Genomic DNA, 22,492 nt, shown 5'->3' with positions numbered 1-22,492 from the left:
ATCCAAGATATTATATATTTATAATCTTTATTTATAAACTTTAAGTGTTTTAGGGGTCTCTTTTTGCTGTGACCAGTATAATCTGACAACTGCACGAGCAACCGCCCGGTGGTCAGGCAAAAGGACATCGCAATCTAGAGAGAGAGCGAGCAATAGGGATGCACCCATCTCTCGCTCCTCAGCCAGATCGACACACGAGCCCCACCATTGCATCGTGAGTGCTGCTACCCCTTTGAATATAAGCAAAGCGAATACCTTCTGAGATACCTTCATCTGATCGATTTCTGAAGGCAGCAGAGATGTATTTTTTGCTGCCTTTGATATCCCACAATTATTTAGCCTATTAAAAATCAAACAAGCAATCCCAGCCCAGGTGAGAAAAAGTAAAGCAAAAGTAATGTAATTTACTTTCCATATAAAGTAACCACGTAAAGCAATTAGTTACTTTTTAGTAACACAATATTGTAATGCATTAATTTTAAAATAACTTTCCCCAACACTGTTTGTAACAGAACTCAAGATGTCAGTGACTGGTTGTAGTTGTTTCTGCTCCATTTAAAGCATTGGTACTTTTAAATGTACAGCAGGCCATTTTATTTGATAAACACATTACAGAGTTTGTTAACAGAAAGCTTGTGATGATCGTATAAGCAATATATCAATAATATTTGCATGCATACACATACTACATATAAGTTTGTCCTGGAAAATAATTTCACTTTGTAATCTTTAATGCACCACAATTGTAGTTTGAGAAATGCGTTGTTGTTGTTGTATGTGTATGAACTACAATCCCATGAAGCATTGTGTACAGCATAATCGAATAAAAAATGACAGAAATATAAAACTTGTTAATACAGTGCAATGCATAAGTGAATACACCCATGCTAAAGTTGACTAAAAAGAGGAATAAAAAATCATATTTTGGAAATTGAACTTAATGCCTTAATTTAAAAAATACCTAGAGATTGGCATGGGGTACTTTCCATAAGATCATCTCTCAATGCAAATCAAACCAGCTATTAGGCTAACTGAAATAAAATCATGCCAATCTCTAGGTATGGTGACAAGCACGGCGCTACACCGGGGCTAGGGGGTGCTAAAGCCCCGTCAAAAATCTGTGTAGCCCCAGTTAAGCCCACGCAACCAGGGGGCAAAAGACCCGCGCTCTTAGTTCGTACCGGAGTACATCTGACCTCAACACGCAAAAATCCGGTGCAGCATCTAGCCTACTATAATATTGCATTTGGTATTCATGAAAGCAGCTAAATTTCCAAGTGGCTTGTTTGGTGCATATTATTCCATGTAGCTCCATGTAGCTCTCTCAGTCTCGGCCCCCCATCGCTAGCAGATGGGTCTGACCCAACAAAAATCGTTTGACAGTGCGCGCGCGCGTACGCGCTCAGAAAAAATGCATCATGTCAGAACAGAACGCCAATGAAATGTTTACCCGGCAAAGCTTTAAAGCACGAGCAAATAATAAACTTTTGTGATTGTGAATAAGTGCAGTGCCCTGTCCTGTGAGTGTAAAAATCTACCGCTGCGAAGTAACGTCACTGACATGAAGCTGGAATGACTAGCTCAAAGGTTTCACGTTGCCTCAAACCAACAGCAGAAACGGTAGGAAGTTCGGAACATAAGTCAAATGTAAGTAACATAACATTAATACCTGGTCGAATTTCTGGCAACTTTATTATAAAATTAATTTTACATTCCTATGGCTAACTTTCTTTGTTAAAAAATGGTAACACTTTATAATAAGGTTTCATAATAAAGAAAAATGCATGTGCCATGGATAAATAAAATGGAATCGCCTCTGCACAATAAGGAAATTACTTGATGAAAATCATACGAGAGCAAAAAAGTGCTAGTTATTAATAATAACGCATCAATGTTTTTGGGGGAAAAAATAAACATTTTTAATATTACCGTAATAGTAAACATCTTTAATATTAGGCTGATGGCTTACTGTTTCAAAATGACATCATTGCTGTTTGAGCGGCGCGCGCTGAAGCTGAAGAACGAACATTAAACTAAATCGCTTTGCTAGAAGGTTAATCAACTCAACGGTTGCTGAAGAATGCAACTAAACCCAAAGAATTTACAACTTTTTATTACAATAGTGTATAGGCTACAATTATAATGATATGACAGTCCCAATCATAGCTTTTAATGTTTTGCGTTGCTGCTACAGTGTATCGCGTGCGTTGAAGCTGAAGAGAACGAGCACCGGGAAACTGAAGAACATTTCAGGTTGTTTAAATTAACGAAGCGCATCCTATTTGATATTAATCAGATATTTATATTACATCAAACTTAATATTACAACTTATATCTGCACAAAATGACGTGAATGCACAAGCGAAGTGCTGGTCAGAATGTGTTATCCCTGTTCTGGACGTGCTTTAATTGTCATGGTTGTAAAAACAACAATGACTATCTGAACATCTTTGCCAAGCGCAAACCAGTAAGTAGTCTAATCAATAAATTATTGGGGAGGGTGAGGGTCATGTCTTTTTTCACAATCATTTTGGAGGGTCATAGAAAAATGTATTGCTGGCGAAGGGAGGGTCAAGTCTTTTTTGACAATTTATCTCAAAACTCCTCCGGTGGCCCCTTAAATAAAAAGCGAACAGTCCCTTACATAATGTAATATTTTATTTTGTTGACTATTCTTTGGCCAAATCCAGTTAAAGTGCTGTGTATTATAGCTGCTTTTATTGAAAAAAACGAGAACCTCTATATTACAGAGTAACTTAAGTAATCAAAATCAATTGTTTTCTTAGCACCCCCACGTATCGGTCCAGCCCCCCATTAGCACCAGTAGAGAAAAAATCCTGGCGCCGTGCCTGGTTACAGCCTATATGTGCTGTAATTCTTCCTTATATTAAGAGGACAGGTACACAGGAACCTTTTGCATATTGTGTATATTTAAATTCTCAAATTAGTGATGTACATAATGGTATTCTGTATAGATGTCAGTAGTGAGTAACAGATTTTGCCAGAAACAGCTGTGAACATAAGGCAAGGCAAGGGTTTTTCAGATATTATTTAACTTATTTTGAGACAAAAATAAAAAAAATGATAGGACTTTCATAGATGTATTGCTATGTATTCTATATAATGAGTCATGATGATTGTATATTTCTGCATGCCCCCATGGAATTGCATACACTTGAATTTAACTTAACTTTTACTTCAAAAGAGGTATGGCCATTATTACAGATATAAGCTGACCAACATTACTTCTCTCATAATAGCTTTGGATTGGCCATGCCGTGGTTTCCCACATACACTTATATAACAACATTATATTAAAACAGAGGTAAGACAAACCCAAATTTAGATTGGTCAAGCAGCATTTGCTGTTCTAAATGGAAATTCACTTCTTGTCTTTGCAAACCAAGTTTGAATCGGTGCCAAATATTAGTTATCACTAATCTGACGCAAAACCTGGGGTAACATACGAATCTGTTTAATCTACTTGGGAATACAATTTCGGAGTCAGTCAGAATAAAATCAAATGTTTACAATTTATTGACCAGGTAATAGAACAATAATTCAAAATCCAATTCATAGAATAAAATCATCGGTCAATCAAATATAATAACAACAATTCGGAAATCGAGGAATTATAGAAATATTTACCTTGCAACGAAAACCGCACACAGCGATTGTGTGGGAACCTACAGACTCCTCGAACCTTTTGCCAATTTTCCTTATAAACCTAGATAATTAAATATGCTTAACAAATGGTGGTGTCTGTCATTATAATTAGATTTTGGTCCCCCTATTGAGGGGTTCACAACTGTGGGATCAGAATTTGTAATTGAATGGGTTCTTGATACCTGTAGAAGAATACTTATTTACATACAGGAGGTATACCAAACTATAGTTTGAATGGAGGATGTGGGGGAGGGAACACCTTTAAGGGGCACACCACATTTATCATATTTTATAACTTCTTTTAGCTTTTCATTATGGCTGGGAGAATGAGACCATTTTACCAGGCACACTGAGACACTTTAAATGACACCAAACATGTATAGTTACTTTTTGTACACACTTAACATTGCATAGGTTTTCAATGAGTTTTAGGTGAGAAGGAGAAGGGAGGAGCAGGGGAAGATTGTAAAAGTGAGGTGTGAGCTGCACTGTGTGCTGCGTCTCAGATGTTGCTTTTACATATGCAAGAAAGAGTTCAGATGTTAATTCTCATGAGAGCCTTTTGTTTTGTTAATATAAAGAAGGTGCACAGTGTCATACGCACAAATACAAAACACCATCATGGTGACACACACATGAATCCAAATAATGCCATTAACACACATTAAACAATATATGATGTAATATAAACCCCAAATGTACATAACTGATAACAAAAACTGAGAAGAAACATTATTATTTAAATGAAATAACATCACATGTGAAGTGTCACGCAGGGAATTCTGGGAATGTCAATTAAGAGAAACAACAAGAACAGAAAAAAGAGAAGAGATGAGTAGAAACACAACAACTACAACTGACTTCGGCCACAGCCTTAGATCAACTGAAGATAAAAAACATCAAATCTCTCAAGATCTCATTAGAGGATTAAACAACTCCACAAACAGCATTAACAGCTTCACCTATTACTAATCAGATTGACTTTATTTCTGTCATACATCTACAGTTCTGTTTGAGAATTAACAGAGGTTTATATGTTGATGATTTATTGTTTCATTTGAAGTCACCATGATGGTGATCAGTGTTTGCTTTAGTTGGGCTCTTGACCCTTGACTTTCTAACATTAGTTTATCTCTGACTGCTGTAACTCTGTGCTTATAAGACATGTTGGTTATGGCAAGAAAATCAGAGAGAAAATGAATCAGGTGATATTGGCTATGTAATGGTGATGACATAATCATCATTTATGACAATGACATCACACATGTGGCCTGATTCACTGAGCTCATTTAGAGTCTTATCTTTGATTATATGGGTCATTAATTTTACATTATTGATTATAGTAGCCCTATGATTTTACAGCATGTGATCCATCAGTGTTGTGATTATCTTAAGGAATTTAAAAACATTGTGCACAATAAACGTTTGAACTACTGTATCTTTCAGACACACACAGACATCAAGAATCAGCATATGAGTCTCAACAACGGTGATGATAAAAGTGCAGTGCATGATGGGAGCCATCAATCAGAACTCATCAATATCTCCCAGCATGCATTGCAGCATGAATAAATTATGCTGAATTGCCTTAGTATTTTCTTTTATTAGTACTATCTGCTTTTATTTTTAGGGGCCAAGCACCGAAGGTGCGGAGGCACCTATTGTATCTGTTCCCGTTCTTATTCTTCTTCTTCTTCCGCTCTGGGAGTCTATGGCAGCCCATAGAACCGCTTGCGGGAAAGTTATGAAATTTGGCACACTGATAGAGGACAGTCTGAAAAGTCACCATAGCAAATTTGGTGTCTTAAAACCAATCCCTCTAGCGCCACCAACTGTCCAAAGTTTCACTCATGTTTATGCTAATAACTTTTGAACTGCAAGGCCTATCAACAAAATTCTTTTGTCATCTGATTCCTTGGCTCAAGACGATTCGATTGCACCCTATGACGTCATTTTCCGTCATGGAAATTTTTCCGACATTTTGAATTTTCCGAAAAACCTACTTTTTCGAACTCCTCCTAGGCCGTTGCTCCGATTTTCACGAAAATTGAACCAGATCATCTCCAGACAATGCCGACAAAAAGTTATGGAATTCAAGTTGATTCGTCAAACCGTTTTCGATAAACCCACGAACAAATTTTACGTAGAGCTTGTGAAAACAGACATAAGGCTGTATCTCCGCAACACTTTATCGGATTCAGACCAAACTTGGTACACATCGTCACAAGCATGACCTGAGGCTACATGCTGCGTTTCGGCGCAGCACCACCTACTGGTCCGGAGATATGAAAAATGGCTATTTTTGCTTATAGCTTCTGAACAGTTTGTCCAAAAATCATACAATTGGTCTCGTTAGATTCAGGGCAACATGCCGAGTCGACTGATATCCAATTTTACCATATCGGCCATTTTGACTGTCGGCCATTTTGAATTTTGTGCTAAAATGCTGTATTTTAAGAACGCATGAACGGATTGTTACGAAACTTGGTATGGGTCATCAGCACAATGTCCTGAAGGAGCGTGAGAAGTTTCGAAACAGCGCCACCTAGTGGTGTTTTTTTTTTTCAAATGCTTATAACTTTAGGTGTGGTTGACTTATTTTCACGAGACTCATCTAATTAGACTCCTGAATCCTTGCCGAGTCCTACGATTCCAAACATGCTAGGTTTCGCCTTACGGTTTGTGTAGCGTTGTGATTTAGCGCTTAAAAAACATTTGGCTATATCTTCGAAACAGCTTGTCCGATCGAGACGAAACCACCGTCAGACGTTTGAAAACATAGGTCGATAGCTATACACCAATGCCCAAATGCGAAAATTTTGATAGTAAGGGGTAGTAAAATTCAAACAAAGTCATGTGTCAGTCATTTTTTACGTGTTTTTTCATATAAATGTCTATAACTCTGAAGCGAATTGAGATATTTTCACCAAAATTGACACACATATGTATGGGCTCACTCTGAGGACACATAAAAAAAATTGTGGGACTGAGCCTCTTGGTGGCGCTATAATAGAACAAAACATGAAATTCCCATTGACTTCAATACAGTTTTGTGAAATAAAATGCTATACTAAACAAATGCATTGGTGTAATATTACGAAACTCAGAATGTGCCATCAACACCATCCCCTGAAGGTACTCAAAATATTTCGAAACAGCGCCACCTAGTGGTCAAAAGTTATAACAAAATTTACAAAAAGGCTAATAACTTTTGAATAAATCTGCCTATTGAAATGCCACTGGCCTTAATAGATTCCTTAGGTCAAGCCGAGAACATAGATACCAAGTTTTCCTTATTTGGCCTAACTTCCTGTCCGCCATCTTGATTTTCAGTCAAAACCTACTTTTTCGAACTCCTCCTAGACCGTTTGTCCGATTTTCACCAAAATCGAATCGTATCATCTCCAGACCGTGCCGACTAAAAGTTATGGATTTCGTGCCGATAGATGAAACCGTTTTCGTATAGCGCAGCAGCAAAGTTGAGGCATGATGCTAATAGCACTATTCAGGCTTTATCTCTGCAATGCCTTGACATATTGACACCAAACTTTGTATGTGTCATTGTCACTTCACTCTGACCACATCACATCAGTTTTGTAACTGCGCCACCTATTGGTCGAAAGTGATAATCCATTAAATCATATTTTTAATTATTGTTTCTATGATTTTTCAGGCATTTTGCCTAAAATCCTCTTTAAATGTCTTTAATTACTCATTGTTGCAGTTGATCTGACACTTTCAGCCATGTCTTGTCGTCTTATTCTGCTTGGCCCCGGTAATTGCTGCTTGCAGCTATATTTGCTGTTGTTTTTGTTGCAACTTTTTAGTAGCTTGTTTTGTGATGTTCAGAGTTTTATCTGATTATTTTGTTGATTGTCACCGTTGTTGAGATTCATTCACTGATTCTTGATGTCTGTGTTGGTCCACATTGAACAGTAGTTCAAAACCTTTTTTGTACACCATGTGTTTTGAAAGTTCTTCAGATTATCTGTTTGTCACTGCTGGCTCACATGCGGTAGGGTCACAGAGCTATTATACTCATAAAAATGATATATATTAGTCTTAAACATTCCTCATACAATGAAAGATAAGACTCTATATGAGATCAGTGAATCATGCCATATCGAATGTGTTTTATAAACACACAGTTAAAGCAGTCATAGAAAATCTAAGATTTGAAAGTCAAGGGTCAAGAGCCCAACTAAAGCAAACACTCATCTCCATAATGGTGACTTTAAACTTTATTATTTTCAATAAAACATTGTTTTTTTTTACAAATTGGTTTGTAATACAATATTTTTAAATTACAGGCAACCACAGCTGGCATGTTTTTTTTTTTTTTATATACCATAAACTGAAGTTCAATGCCATGAAACCTAAAATATTACTGCCGTATTTTTTACGGTAAAGCACTTGCAACCAGCTGCCTGTTTTTTTACCGTAAACTTTAGTTCAGTGCCATAAAAACTAAAATATTTCTACCGTAATTTTTACGGTAAAGTTATTCTGTTGTCATGTAAAATACACTTGAGTTTTCTGCTGAGCAATTTGTTTTGGCAATTGTTAGTGCTCCTCCTCACTGTTGGTTTTTGAAACGGGACATTTCTTCCCCTTATTTAGTGTAACCAGCCTGTATGTGCTGTAATACTTCCTTACTGTTCAGAGGACAGGTACACAGAAACCTTTTGCATGTTGTGTATATTCAAATTCTCAAATTAGTCATGTACATAATGGTATTCTGTTTAGATAGATGTCAGTAGTGAGTAGACGACAGATTTTGCCAGAAACAGCTGTGAACATAAGGCAAGGTATGCAAGGGTTTTTCCAGATATTATTTAACTTAATTTGAGACAAAAATATAACTTATAGGACTTTCATAGATGTATTGATATGTATTCTATATAATGAGTCGTGATTGTATATTTCTACATGTATTTTCTCCACAGCTCAAATCCATTTTTAGAGCCAACTGAATCTGCTTTTATTACAATGGAGTATCTGAAGTATCTGATGCTGATATTTCTCATCAGTAAGTTTTTCTTAGTTTTTGTCAATACTTATAACACGTCTGAAAGATTTCATTTATTATTTATACATTTTTGTAGAAATGAATGCAAATAATTTACTGTTTCCTACAATGGCAATTCAACAACAGGTGTTTAAAAAGGGCAACTAACTAAGCACAAAGGAAATAATAATTTTATATAAATAATTTTAAATAAAACAATGATGATTACTGTCACGTTTTCATGGACTTTCAGTTTGTTTTCATGGACTTTCAGTTTGTTTTCATGGACTTTCAGTTTGTTTTCACCTTCATCACTGTCTTCAACTGTTTAGTTAATTATCAATATCATCATTAGTTCAGTGTCTGCACCTGTCTAGTATAACCAGTTCATTTGTAATCATCGTCATCACCTGTTCTGTTCTCATCATCTGTGTATTTAAGTTCTCCCTTCTCACTCTTCAGTTGTCGGTCAATGTTTGTGTTAGCACTCTGTTTGTGCACGCACACTGTTCCGTGTATTCTTCAGTTTAAATAAATATTGAGTGTTTTGGATCTCTGCCTGGAGCTTTATCTTCTTCTACCCTGAGACGTTACAATTACGTTTTACAAGAGAATGTTATTTCAGTCTTTCTGCTTCAACATTTCATGTTTAATTTGATGTGTTACTTGCCATTTCTTTATAACTGTTTGTGAAATATTTTTTTTAGATTTCCAGATTAGTTTTTCAGATTTTTTTAGATTAGTTGAGCGTGAATGCACTAAAAATTGCCTTTAGTACTGTATTACTGGTAACTTATTCTGGTGAATAAACTTGAACCTCACTCAATAAGTGCCATACAAATCAAAAATTAATGTGGACATACTTTTCACTTTAGAACAGGGGGTCATATTGTTTTTATTATATGTATATATGTATTTTATTATGCAAATTGTATTTATTATTCAAAACTGTAAAACCAACACTAATTAAACAATTCATATTGTGCAGTTTCCTTAATACATGGTAAATCACAGAAATGTAACATTTTGTAAATCACTTACTACACCATTTTTAATTTGGGGTGACACTTTATGTCGATAGTCCATTTTAGACATGACAGCCTAAAGTTTCTAAATTTCTAACTTTGTCAAGCAGTTCTTGGCAGTACAGAAGCAGATGGAGGTGATAAAACTGTGGTCACACTGGTCCCACTTGCTCGGTTTCTGGGAGCCTGATAGAGCCGGTCCCTCCAGCTGACATTAAGTCAGGCTTCTACAGCGCCTAATGTGTTTGCCTATTACTGTGTACTTAAAACCTACCCTGCATGCCCATACTATCCATCCTAAACAGTATGTGAGATTAAAATAAGTGTGTCCCAAAGCATAGTACGTTGAAAAGAGTATGGCAGAAGTCCCCGGATGTTCTATTTCCGGGTGGATTTTCGAAGTGTGGACACATGCCCAAGCAAGCCACACGAGTCCTGAAAAGTGAAGCAGGAAAGGAAAGGCGGTGGGTTACAACCAATTTTAGAATTGTAGTTGTGTGAACACAGGGACCTGGTGCTCAGGCACCTCAGCCATCTGGTGCTTCGGGTCAACTGGCAAAAGAGCAAACTCTCCCCCATGCAGAGTATCTCTTTTCTCGGTATGGAGTTGGACTCGGTCAACATGACAGCACGTCTCACAAACGAGCGTTCCCAGGAATTTTGCTGAAACTGTTTCAGAGGCTCCTAGGTCATATGGCATTCACAGCCACGGTCACGCCCCTTGGATTGCTTCATATAAGATGCTGGTTACACAGCCGAGCTCCGAGATGGGCATGGCACCGTGTCGCACACCAGGTGATAATCACACCGGTTTGTCGCAGAGCTTATAGCCCATGGTCAGACCTGGCTTTTCTACGGGCAGGAGTCCCGCTAGAACAAGTGTCCAGGCATGTTGTTGTCTCAAAAGATGCCTCCACCACCGGCTGTGTACAACAGGCATGCTGCCTCGGGCTCCTGGACTTATTTAATGAACAATCTCTTAAACTAACAGCAGCGTGATAAGAGGGCTTAAAATAAAATAAAAACCATAGGTGGAAAAAAATATTTGAAGTGTAATTTGATTGTTTAGTCTGTCTCACGCCCATTACATTACATGGAGAGGGCGGGTTTATGACCTATACTGCATCCAGCCACCTGGGGGCGATCGAGACACTTTGGCTTGACTTTTCAGGACTCGTGTGGCACGCTTGGGCATGGATCCACACTTCGAAAATCCACCAGAAATAGTAGACCATCCGGGGACTTCTGGCATACTCTTTTCAACATACTGGGACACACATATTTTAATTTCACATATTGTTTAGGATGGATTATATGGACAGTGAGACGCAGGGTGGTTTTTAAATACACAGTAATAGGCAAACAAGACACACCTTGGAATAATCACTGAGCTAATTAACAAGAAAAACTACAAAGGACTACAAAACATGGCACATAACAGGAAATCATCATGTTTATTTTTTTAATATTGGTATTTTGCTGAATACATTTACTAGTTAACAACTTAGCCGCAGCTGGATTCATAGGATGTGATTATCAGCTTATTCATGCCAAGTCAATTGGAGTATCTATCGATTGGAGTATCACCTGTATCAAAAATACTGAAATGAGATTCTGCAACTGTTAGATTGTGAACCACAAAGTGATTAATCTTGAACATACTCACACTGTTTGACTTTTATTTAACTACTTCTGTCCTTTTACATTTTAGATGACACGAGAAAAGCTATAAAAGGTAACAATGTGTTTAAAGTATAAAAAATATAAAAAAAATTGTGTATTATTTACAGTTCTCACTATTCCCTTCAGCACAACACTGTGGGGTTTCCTCACTGAACACTCGTATTGTGGGAGGTGATGATGCACCTGTGGGGAACTGGCCTTGGCAGGTCAGTCTACACATTTATGACTACTACATCTGTGGAGGGTCCCTCATCAGCCACGAATGGGTGCTCACTGCGGCTCACTGCGTTTACTTCTCGTAAGAACACAAAATAGATGTATAAATCAAATAATGTGTGATTTAATTTGAAAGTGCATTTGTTAGAGATAATTGTTTTTCACATTTAGATCCTCATACAGTAACTGGACTGTTTATCTGGGCAGACAAAGCCAAAACTCTTCCGTCTCTAACCCAAACGAGATGAGTCGAGGAGTCCAATCCATCATTACACATCCAGACTATGTCCCTTCACAGTTTACCAATGACATCGCCTTGCTGAGATTGAGTGAGCCAGTGAACTTTACCAGCTACATCAGCCCAATCTGCCTGGCTGCTAATGACAGTGTCTTTCACACTGGCACCACCTGCTGGTCCACTGGATGGGGAGAAACCGCCTTTGTAGGTAATGATCATCAATTTGACACATTGGACTACATGTAATCTGGATTATGTAACCAGATGAAAAATAACAAAGTATTTGTTATTGTACAACATTTTATTGTAAACCTTACTAAACCTTAGTTATAAATTGATAAAGTGAGATACTTTTGCCAACTTAGTTTTCTTAAACTTTTAATTAGGACCCACATACTGAAACCTGACATTATACCTTAATGGAAAGCTTAGGATTTCTCTTACCGGAGTCAAAAACTAAAAATTAAGAATTTATTCCTCCTCATGCACTTTTGGGAAGAGAGGCACTGGGGCTTGCTGATGTTCAGCATGCGCTGCCCCGGGGTATCATCCAGCCTTGAACATTCGGGACATGGTGGAGGGTTCCACTCGAGCCCGACGCTCTCAGCAACCCAGGAAAGCATGGCCTTCAGCTCTGGTTCAGACTCGAACAATGCTACTCTCCTCGAAGGGGGATGCATAGCTGAATTTTCATCCCCAGAAGACTATAGCTCACTCTCCGATGCAGCAATGGACATCTGGTCCTCCGTCAGAGCCCAGTATTAAACGCTGGGTCTCCTCTGAGAAGGACCAGCAATCTCAACCGGAAGCTCCACAGCTTGCGATGCGCTAGAGGAAAGGGGGGCCCCCACTGTGATCCTCAGGTCACCCAGTGTATTAGCCAAAGCAGCCTTCTGCTGGGCAGAAGGACTAGATCGGAGAATAGCAGAGGGTACTCCACCTCTTTCGAGGTATTTGGGTCTCGATGCAGCATCGCGATGGTCATCTTTCCGCTGTGGGTGCATGACTCATCTTCAAACGCCACCTCAGCGTGCTTCCGGCCCAGACACGTGAGGCAGTGATCGTGACTGTCAGACGGAGACAGGAAACAACCGCATCCAGAAACACACGGGTTGAATGACATCTTTAGAAAGACGTAACGTCACACCCGTGTTTACTCTTTCAGTTTGGGAAACTAGCTCCTTAGTTTTGAGGCGCACAGGTGAACAATCGCTGCACAGCGTGCAAGACTGTTGTGAAGCCTGCTGCGCTCAGGAATGCTCTCTCATAAGCTGTAGTGACTGCAGAGGAAGGCTCTCTTCAGCTGCGATCATCGCTGATGCACCACCACACCAACACTGATGCAGAGCTGCTTCCAGGTTTGTAGACACTCTCTAGATGATTGCAGAGCAGAATCTGTAATGAAACGCTCAGCTCCGAAGCGAAAGCTTTTCTGAGCGAGCGCACCACGCTTCCTTATATACCAACTTCAGGGGTGGAAATCGCGATGCAAATCTCGCTCGCCAATGTCCATTGGCTTGCTTTGTTTACACTCGAAGATGGTAATTCTGCAGGAACTCCTCCACATATTGCTCCAGAGGGTGATTGCTCTGATGGAGGAAGAAGAGGAGATGATCCTCAGACCGTCTTCTTGACTCAGCCAGATCCATGTTTCCTCTTCTTGTCTTTGGGTTCTGTGTTCTGTTACGTATAGTAGATGGCAAGGAAGTGCCTAGCAAGAGGAAATTATCACAACTGGCTTTAATAATATAACTTGGGGACTTACAAAATAAACTAAGGAGTATTAGCAAAGTTTACCACACAAAGTAAAGATGACACCGAACAAAGAATGGCATGAACTGAGATATATAAGGAGCAATATATAACAATGAAACTCAAGAATGAACAGAACAGAAAACAAATTCAACACATGACAGCAACTAACACTAAACCAAACCTAATCCTAATCCTAACCCTATAGTTAGCACATGCAGTTATATCACTCAGTAGTTAAATGTATAATTACTCTGTAACAAGGACATCTTAAAATAACCCAAAATTGTATGTAACATTTACAAATATTAAGTCAACTTTTACTTTTTTTTTTACCTTGAACTTAAGATTTATCTCAGATTTGTTCATCATTTTCCTTACCATTGCTTTTCCCTTTTCCATTGCATTGCATCAGCTTAGCACAAAACACAAAAGTTCTGAATGTTCATATGAATTTGACTAATTGTGACTAATTTCATAGACTGAAGTAAGTCCAATTGACAAAATGCAGTCACACATTTTATGCATTTCATATGCAAAAGACAAAGGTCACATTTTGTTAACAGAAATATAAAGTCAGCCCTTCCTGAATGACATTTGTGACATTTTGAGAGCATTTTACAATACTTGTGCACTAATATACATTAATTCATGCTTAACTAATGCACAGATAATCATGTGTTAGTGTATGACTCATGAAGAACTAAACCAATAATTAATGATTACTGCATCAGAAACTAATAAAGATTCTAAATGATTCATAGATTAAGTAATATATGAATTGTTATTAATTAAATGTGTAATAATGTATTAATTCCTTAATAGCATATTTTATTAACTAATAGTGTAAATGAATGTGTAATAATTACCACAATGGGTTGAAGTCATGTACTTCAACTTCAAATTGTCTGCTTTAATTAATCGTTAGCTAGTGATTTGCAAATGTATCATTATGTTATGACTTTACTTGTTGAGGCACATGACTATTAACTAATTGTTAAGTAATATGCCATTTTGGTTTTGACATCCACTCTAAATCATGGATTTCAATTTCCAACCATCTACAACCAAGATTTCACTGAGTCCGATGAACCTTGTTGTTCATGGCACAGGAATATATCAGGTTCAGCTTGAGGTCGAGGTCGAGGTACACTGAGAACATGCGGTTGAGCGCTGCTATTTCATAACACTGTGTCTAGACTGGACAAAGACAATAGAACGTCCATTATAGTCAGTGATACTACACTGGATGCAGCGCAACGCTACACGACCCCGACAGTAAACCGATGCCACACTCTATTTCTGACGTACTCCGAGCTCTTGCGCTAGTTCTGTTATGAAGGACAAATGGACTTGCAATGGTCTGTCATGTCCAGTGTAGACAGCTGGTCTCGTCCAGTTTAAACAGTGTAACAGCGGTCAGGAGTTCAGATTCTGGTGTGCTGATATTTGTGTGCAGCCCAACTCACCCACCTTCAAACACATTCTTTGACATTACATTCACTGTATGTGCAAACTGTCAATACCCTGGCATATTACTTAACAATTAGTTAATAGTCATGTGCCTCAATAAGTAAAGTCATAACATAATGATACATTTGCAAATCTTTAGTTAATGATTAATTAAAGCAGACAACTGAAAGTTGAAGTACATTGCTTTAACCAGTTGTGGTAATTAACGCATTAATTTACACTTTTAGTTCATAAAATATGTTATTATGAAATTAATACATTATGACACATTTAATTAATAACAATTAATATATTACTTAATATATTAACCATATAGAATCTTTATTAGTTTCTGATGCAGTAATCATTAATTATTGGTTTAGTTCTTCATGAGTCATACATTAACACATGATTATCTGTGCATTAGTTAAGCATGAATTAATGCATATTAGTGCACCCGTATTGTAAAGTGTTACCGAGATTATTTTTCATGGAAGTTGTTTTCTGTTATCAATGGAATTAAAAGTTCTTAAATATATTTTAATGGCGAGATAATTAAATTAACATTTATATTAATCGTATTATTATTATTTTTAAATCTGTACTGTAAGTGTATCATACAGTGATCCATATTTTCACCAGAATGTCTTAAAAGCATGTTTTCTTGATATGATAATTAGGTGCTAAGCCCAGTTCTGGAACTCTGCAGGAAGTGCAGGTAAATGTGGTGGGGAATAAGGAGTGTGACTGCAGGTTTCAAGACATTACATTTTGGGACATGACAATCACTCCAACAATGATCTGTGCTGGAGGAAAGACGGGCAAAGGAACATGTTATGTAAGTTACAACAGTTCCCACAACATTGTTGAATTCTTGATTTATTGTGAAACTTTCCAAGGGGTTTTCTTTAACATGCACAGCTATGAAGCAGATCCATCATGATCATATTGTTCCTTAATATCACTTAATATTGTCCCTCAAATCAGTGCTTCGCACACCTGTCCTGAGGTGCAGTTGTGTCTCGATGTCGATGTGCTACCCACAAGGCTATGGCTCTGACAGGAGTACTCTAGTCAGAATACTAGGGAGTGATTCTCTTATATGTCTCATTTAGGTATCAGCTTTGTTTTCAGATGTCTTCAATTTTACTTTAGGAGAAACATGTTAAAAAAAATATTTAAGTATTGTAAATACTGAAACTATAATTTAAATAGCATTATACATTTCAGAATATCAAGGGTTACTAGTTTAAATTTATCAATGACAATGCATGTATATTGTGAACAATAAAATACAATAAAGTAATCTTTATAAGTATGACACAGCTTAAGAATTTGCCTTTTACTGACACCCACCAGTATACCAGTAACTTACTTATCCGGAGAACATCAGAGAGACAATGGAAACAGATGTATGTACATTGAACCTCGAAAAAACTAGCGACTGGATTCAAACCCAAGTGCACACGATTTACCAGTTGCGCCACCACGCACATATGCATCATGCAAAACGTCTCAGGTTACGACTGTAGCCTATGTTCCCTAAGAACAGGGAACGAGACACTGCGTCAGAACGCTATGGGAAACGCCTCCGCGTGAATAGGTGTCTGAAACGCTTATCTAATCACGCCAATCCGATTGGCCGGCGACAGCCTATGATCACTAGTGCGACCCGGAAGTATATAAGGGGAGCTTGGAGAACATGTCAACAACTTATCGTCTGAGGGGACTGTTCAGCAGGCATCCCCGCGGCATGGCGGAAAGACGCAGTGTCTCGTTCCCTGTTCTCAGGGAACATAGGTTACAGTCGTAACCTGAGACGTTCCCTTTCAAAGGGAACTCGCACTGCGTCAGAACGCTATGGGGAACGATCATCCCACGCTACCATGCTGAGGGGAGTGCATGCCAAATTATGGCTGTAACAAAAAACGTCAAAAAATGGCAGTTTCACTGAAATGCCAAAAACACTCCCCCTGTCAGTGACAGTATTCCATACAGCCACTGCCCGAGCTTGATGCTAAGCGAGGAAGTAACTTTGTGCTTTGACACGAAGCACTTGACCCTGAGCCAGCTCAAGGGCATGGATACCACAGCCGACTTTAGAGGGGGGTTCCTTTAAGAGAATATGACCAGGGGGTCCAAAGGGGTCCCGTCCAGTCACTTTCTGAGGGGGACACAAAGTCAACCCCACATGCCACCAGGGAGGCTGACCTGGTCTAAATTAATGACCTAGTCTTGCCAACAACCTGTCTGTTTCCTAAACAGAGTCTCTAACATATTTTGCCTCACTTGTGGAGGCATCCGATAGGGAGGACTGCAGATAGTGGTAGTTATCACTCACAGACCGGATCATAGAGACGGGCATCCTGGAGAGTAGAACTCAGCATAGCACTTTCTAACCCTTGCGAACAAGGGGAGTAAATCTACCCAATCCTGGATCTACACAGTGCTTCAAAGCCATGTGGAGGCAGGGCACTCTGAAAGGGACCCTAATAGGGGAGCGCCTCCAGCTCTAGGACTGATCTAACAGGGAGGCCTCGTGAGAGTCCTTCGACCTTCCGACCAGACTTAGGGAGCTAAGTATTCATACAGAACGATCCTCAGATAGATTCTGGAACACTATACTCAAAACCTGATAAGTATTGACCAGGCTCTGGGCTAGGTTTTGCCTTTGCAATGCTAAGCATCCAGCTCGTTGGGGATCCACCTTCAATGGGGCCTGTCAAGGCCTAACTACTTGATTCGGGACTGTTAGCAGAGCTAGCCACAGAAGTCAGGTACTCTCACAGACATCTCTGTGGGCCTGGTTATACTTATTTCACTTTGCCAACAGGCAGTGTACTCAGCAAAAGTGCTATCGACCCTTTAAAGCAAGGAGAGTACAATCTTACGCTACCGGGTTATCGAGGAGGCCTACTGTAAGGTCTACAGCTTCAGCTTTCACGGACGTCAGCCCAGGCAGTGCTTTTTAAACAGAGTCTCTAGTATTACTTGCCTTACTTGTGGAGGCATCCAATAGTGAGGACTGTAGATAGTGGCAGTAATCACTCACAGACCGGATCATAGAGACGGGCATCCTGGAGAATAGAACTCAGCATAGCACTTTCTAACCCTTGCAAACGAGAGGAGTGACTCTACTCGATCCTGGATCTACACAGTGCTTCAGAGCTCTGTGGATGCTGGGCACTCTGAAAGGGACCCTAATAAGGGGAGCACCTCCAGCCCTTAGGTTTACATTGCCAACAGGCAGTGTACTCAGCAGAAGTGCTATTGACCCTTTAAAGCGAGGGGAGTACAATCTTACGCTACCGGACTATCGAGGAGGTCTATTGTAAGGCCTACAGCTTCAAATGTCACAGGCATCAGCCCAGGCAGTGCTTCGGCTCTAATGGAGCATACTCAACCATCCCAAGTGGGAGGGAGTAACTAATCTGAAGCTACCTGAGCCTGGGTGGTGAAGGGTGATATCATATGAGCTATGGGTAGCAAAGTACTCTAAATAAAGACCCTAACAATGACCCTGAGGAATGTATCAGGGTCGAGGCCTATTATCCTGTATTTTTACAAGACAGATTTTACATTCTCTACTTAACCCAAGGAAATGGAGGCCACAATAAGCGGCCAATGACATTCAACCTTATGACTTTAATTATTTTATTCAAGGGGCTTTTTCAATTTTAAGGCCTAGCTGGATAAACTAGCTACAATACTCAGCTCTAAAGGGCAGAGGCCTAAGCATACTGCTTCTTACTTTCTAGAGAGAAAAGGCCCATGAGATATCTGCATGGGAGGCTTTTTGAAGATAGCCTGCTACCTATGCTGCTATCTACCCTGTAACACCACCAGCATTTTTACGCCTACACTCTCAGAAAATAAAGTACATAATTGTACCTTTAGGGGTACAATGGCTTGTCACTGGGGCTGTACCCTCAAGGGTACAATATTGTACCTTAACCTTTAAAAGAAACGGTACATATATGTACCTTTTAATGCTTTTTGACCCTCAAAAAGGTACATATATGTACCTTGAGGTCCAATAATAAGCCATATGGGGTATGTTAGTGTAGATTGTACCTTGGGGGACAGAAATGGACTCCTACTGTACCCCTATTTCTGACAGTGTAGTGCAAAAGGCGGGCCTTGGCTAGACGACTCTTGTAGTAAGAGGAGGCCAGTACTAGGAACAACTAGATTTACAGGAATAAATTATCCTGATGGGCTCTAGCTCTAAGGAGCCTACACTCAGATACTGAGAGGCTCAAGGCGAGAATGCTTAGCAAACCGCCACCAATTTCCTATTACTAAGCCTAAGCCAGAAATTGAGGCGGTACCGTGAGGGCCGACACACGAATATAAAGTGACTGAAGTTCAGAGCTATAATCTCAACGACTCTCTAAAGTGAGAGGAGAACTGCTGCTCTAGTATAAGGTGACTATCAAGGTAGCCCTTGCTTGACTTTGTAGTTCTATCTGGAGCTTGACAGAGCAGTGGTCTCAGTAGAATAACTCCCGATAGGGAGGAAGCCATCTCACACAAAAAATGTCTAATAGGTGCTCAGATGAACGGTGGCCTCACTAGAGAATTTTCCATACAGCCAACCTGTTCACTACTACAGATTGGCACTACCCATTATATAAGCCTGACGGCTCTAGCATAAGAAGAGGCCTATGTGAAGGGTATACATAGCCTACCTAAATATGGGAACTTCAGGGCCCTAATTTCACCATCCTATGAAAACCATATTTAACACCCCCTTAATACTTCCTAACAGGGAACCAGTATTATTCATCAGTTTGCTGATAATGATGAATGCGCTGAATACGGGTTCTTCCATGCCTTTCCGTTCTTATTGTGTAGATCTGGCAGGAATGGAAGGCTCACAACAGCTGGAGCTTTATGGCTGGAAAGAAACCATTCGTGAATAGCAGAACAGGAGACAGCAGAACACGACAGCAGAAGCCTCGTTGAAGCGTGTTCCATAACACTCAACAGCTTAACATACGTGGTGCAAGGTGGCTGTGAGGGTTTGGGTTGTATATCCTCTTCACCCTCATTAGCTGTCTCCTGCTGTCTTGGGCTAGTTGTTTTTATACACAGCAGAGCACTCGCTGCTGGATCAGAGGATGTTAGTAACAATACATCCTCATCCTGCAGCTCACACTTGCGAGTCTCTGAAGGGCGTGAGAGATTAACAATTATCTCAACCTCCTCAGCGAGCTCCCTCTGAAAAACCCCATGATTCCAATCTCTGCTCTGCCTCAGCGCGAGCGGGACCTGAATCGCCTGGTACAGATGTCGTTCCTCTTCCCTCGAGAAGAGAGCAGACAAGAGTGGAGTTTTCTCAAGGGAAAAAACTCACAGTGGCACAAGCAGATCTCTGAGCCCAAACAATAAACACGCAAGTTGTGTGTCATTAAGTATCAATATCTTAGACACAGATGCACACACTTCCTGAAGCGTCTTTCACAAGCTATGATTACCTTTTTGAAGTTTCAGGTTGAAGCGTACAAACAAAACTGTCCCTGAAGACAAAAAGTGATTTTTGAATTTCACAAGTGCGTGAAAATAAACAGCCTGTATAGAACACGAAACTGCGTTAAACTTGAAGCTGTTGAAGAAATAAAGCCAGCAGACACAACATTAAATATCATCTGCAGAATGTTTTGCATAAACCGGCATAACATTTGTTTTATTCTTGTGCATGCTCTAAAACACAGACAGTTCCGTTCATTGGTGGAAAAATGTGAACGTGCAGAACTGTCTGCTTGTGTTTCAGTGCGTGCGAATGGAAAAAAAAACATCTGTAACATTTCTCTGCCGATTGTCTCGGCGTACTTCTGCAGTTCTGCTCCTGATGTAAAACATGATGAAATGATTTGGCGGTTTTACTTTTCATGCAATCAAAATTTCACAGTCCATTTCAAAGTGCAACGAGCCTTTAAAGTAGCCTACCATTAACTGGAAAAGTGTATTACAGGTGCATTGGAGTGTAGCCTATTAGGAATACACTAAAGTAATAAAACTTCTGATCAAGTACGTGAATTTCTTTCACCATTTAAAAATTATTATATGCTGTTTTCTTTATTTGTCATAAATTTTTACTTTTGTAACTACTTTCTATATGTATGTAAAGCTGCTTTGCAACCATGCAAAATGTGAAAAGTGCTATAGAAATACATTTTAATTTAATTAAAAAATACCTGATATTCAAAGTGTGGTTAAATTATTGAAAAGGTAAATGTCATAATTATAAAACTTACTTCATGATTATGAATTATTATTTTTTTGCAACTCAAAACACATTTCTTGTAAACTTTAATCTATACTATTTTATATACTCAACAAGTAGAACTCAAATACAGTTAATTGTATTGTACATTTAATCATAACAGGTCAACAGAGGATTCAACAAAAATGTATTACTGAAGTAGTAGCCTACTTAAATATTTAACAAATTAAATAATTTTATTTGCAAATTGCTCATTGTTACATTTGTGTTGTAGGCAGTAGTTGTGTTTGGAATTTCTGCCCTTACAGCACCTGTTAGCAGAAATAAGATAGTTCAGTTCATACCTCACATTTTCTGTGAGCACAAAAATAAAGTCTAATTTTAATATATATATATATATATATATACAGTATATATATATATATATATATATCTTAATATTAAGCCTAAAATGTGTTTAATGTGTAGTATGGTCTCTGTAGAATAGCAGTCTTTAAATGCAAGATATTTAAAGTGTACCTAAAGTATACTTGCAATAGTTCCACTTTTAGTACAATCAAATATACTTAAGTATATAACTTAATATATATACTCAAGTGAGAAGCAGGAGACTCAAGCTAAAGTCTCCATTTAGATCTTAAAGAAATCTTATTTCTGTCTAGGAGGAACATTTGGGATAGAGAGATCTCTTTTTTTCTTTTTTTTCTTCTTTTTTTTTCTTTCGGTAAGCTTTCTTCAGACAGCATATATGTTCAATATAGCTAATGTGGTATCCTCTCTTTCATTTCTTAGGGAGATTCTGGTGGTCCATTACAGTGTAAGCAGGGTTCTGTATGGATCTTAGCTGGTGTCACTAATTTTGGGATTCCTTGCAGCACTGGATTTACACCTGACGGTTATGCTAGAGTATCCGAATTCCAAAACTGGATCTTGGAAAATGTTAATGGACCAGACACTGGATTTGTGACTTTTAAATCTGATGGTGAAGATAAGGACAGCAGCTTTCTGTGCTATGGAGAAGAGACAGGTAGGTGTGAAAACAGGGAACAAAACAGGTTCTATACGTAAAGCCGGGGACACACTTAACGACTGTAAGGCTTATTATGAATGTAAGTCAGAGACAGTCGCGTTCACAGTCGTGTTTAAAATCTGCTCCAGTCATTGGAAACATTCTGTAAGTGTGTTCAGTTCAGTCTTGGAATGTTTCAGCTAGTCGTTAAGTG

At 38.9% G+C, this 22,492-nt stretch overlaps 2 protein-coding genes across 2 annotated transcripts in view; both read left to right on the top strand.

Moving 5' to 3' along the window:
* The window catches only part of LOC311096687 (integrin alpha-X-like), a 569,425-nt gene that overhangs the window by 41,095 nt on the left and 505,838 nt on the right, over positions 1 to 22,492 (top strand). The gene's annotated exons all lie outside the window — the stretch shown is intronic.
* The window catches only part of LOC311096690 (transmembrane protease serine 9-like), a 46,576-nt gene continuing 32,498 nt past the window's right edge, over positions 8,415 to 22,492 (top strand). The window contains exons 1-7 of the mRNA XM_084136001.1: positions 8,415 to 8,474; positions 8,613 to 8,695; positions 11,411 to 11,434; positions 11,509 to 11,680; positions 11,770 to 12,044; positions 15,721 to 15,878; positions 22,062 to 22,296. Coding sequence (XP_083992127.1) covers positions 8,656 to 8,695; positions 11,411 to 11,434; positions 11,509 to 11,680; positions 11,770 to 12,044; positions 15,721 to 15,878; positions 22,062 to 22,296 — 904 coding nt within the window. The 5' untranslated portion in view covers positions 8,415 to 8,474; positions 8,613 to 8,655. The remainder of the gene's footprint in view (positions 8,475 to 8,612; positions 8,696 to 11,410; positions 11,435 to 11,508; positions 11,681 to 11,769; positions 12,045 to 15,720; positions 15,879 to 22,061; positions 22,297 to 22,492) is intronic.

The sequence above is a fragment of the Abramis brama genome (genome assembly GCF_963993115.1).
Source record: "Abramis brama genome assembly, chromosome: 14".
NCBI classification, from domain to species: Eukaryota; Metazoa; Chordata; class Actinopteri; order Cypriniformes; family Leuciscidae; genus Abramis; species Abramis brama.
This window is presented reverse-complemented; position numbering and strand designations above follow the sequence as displayed.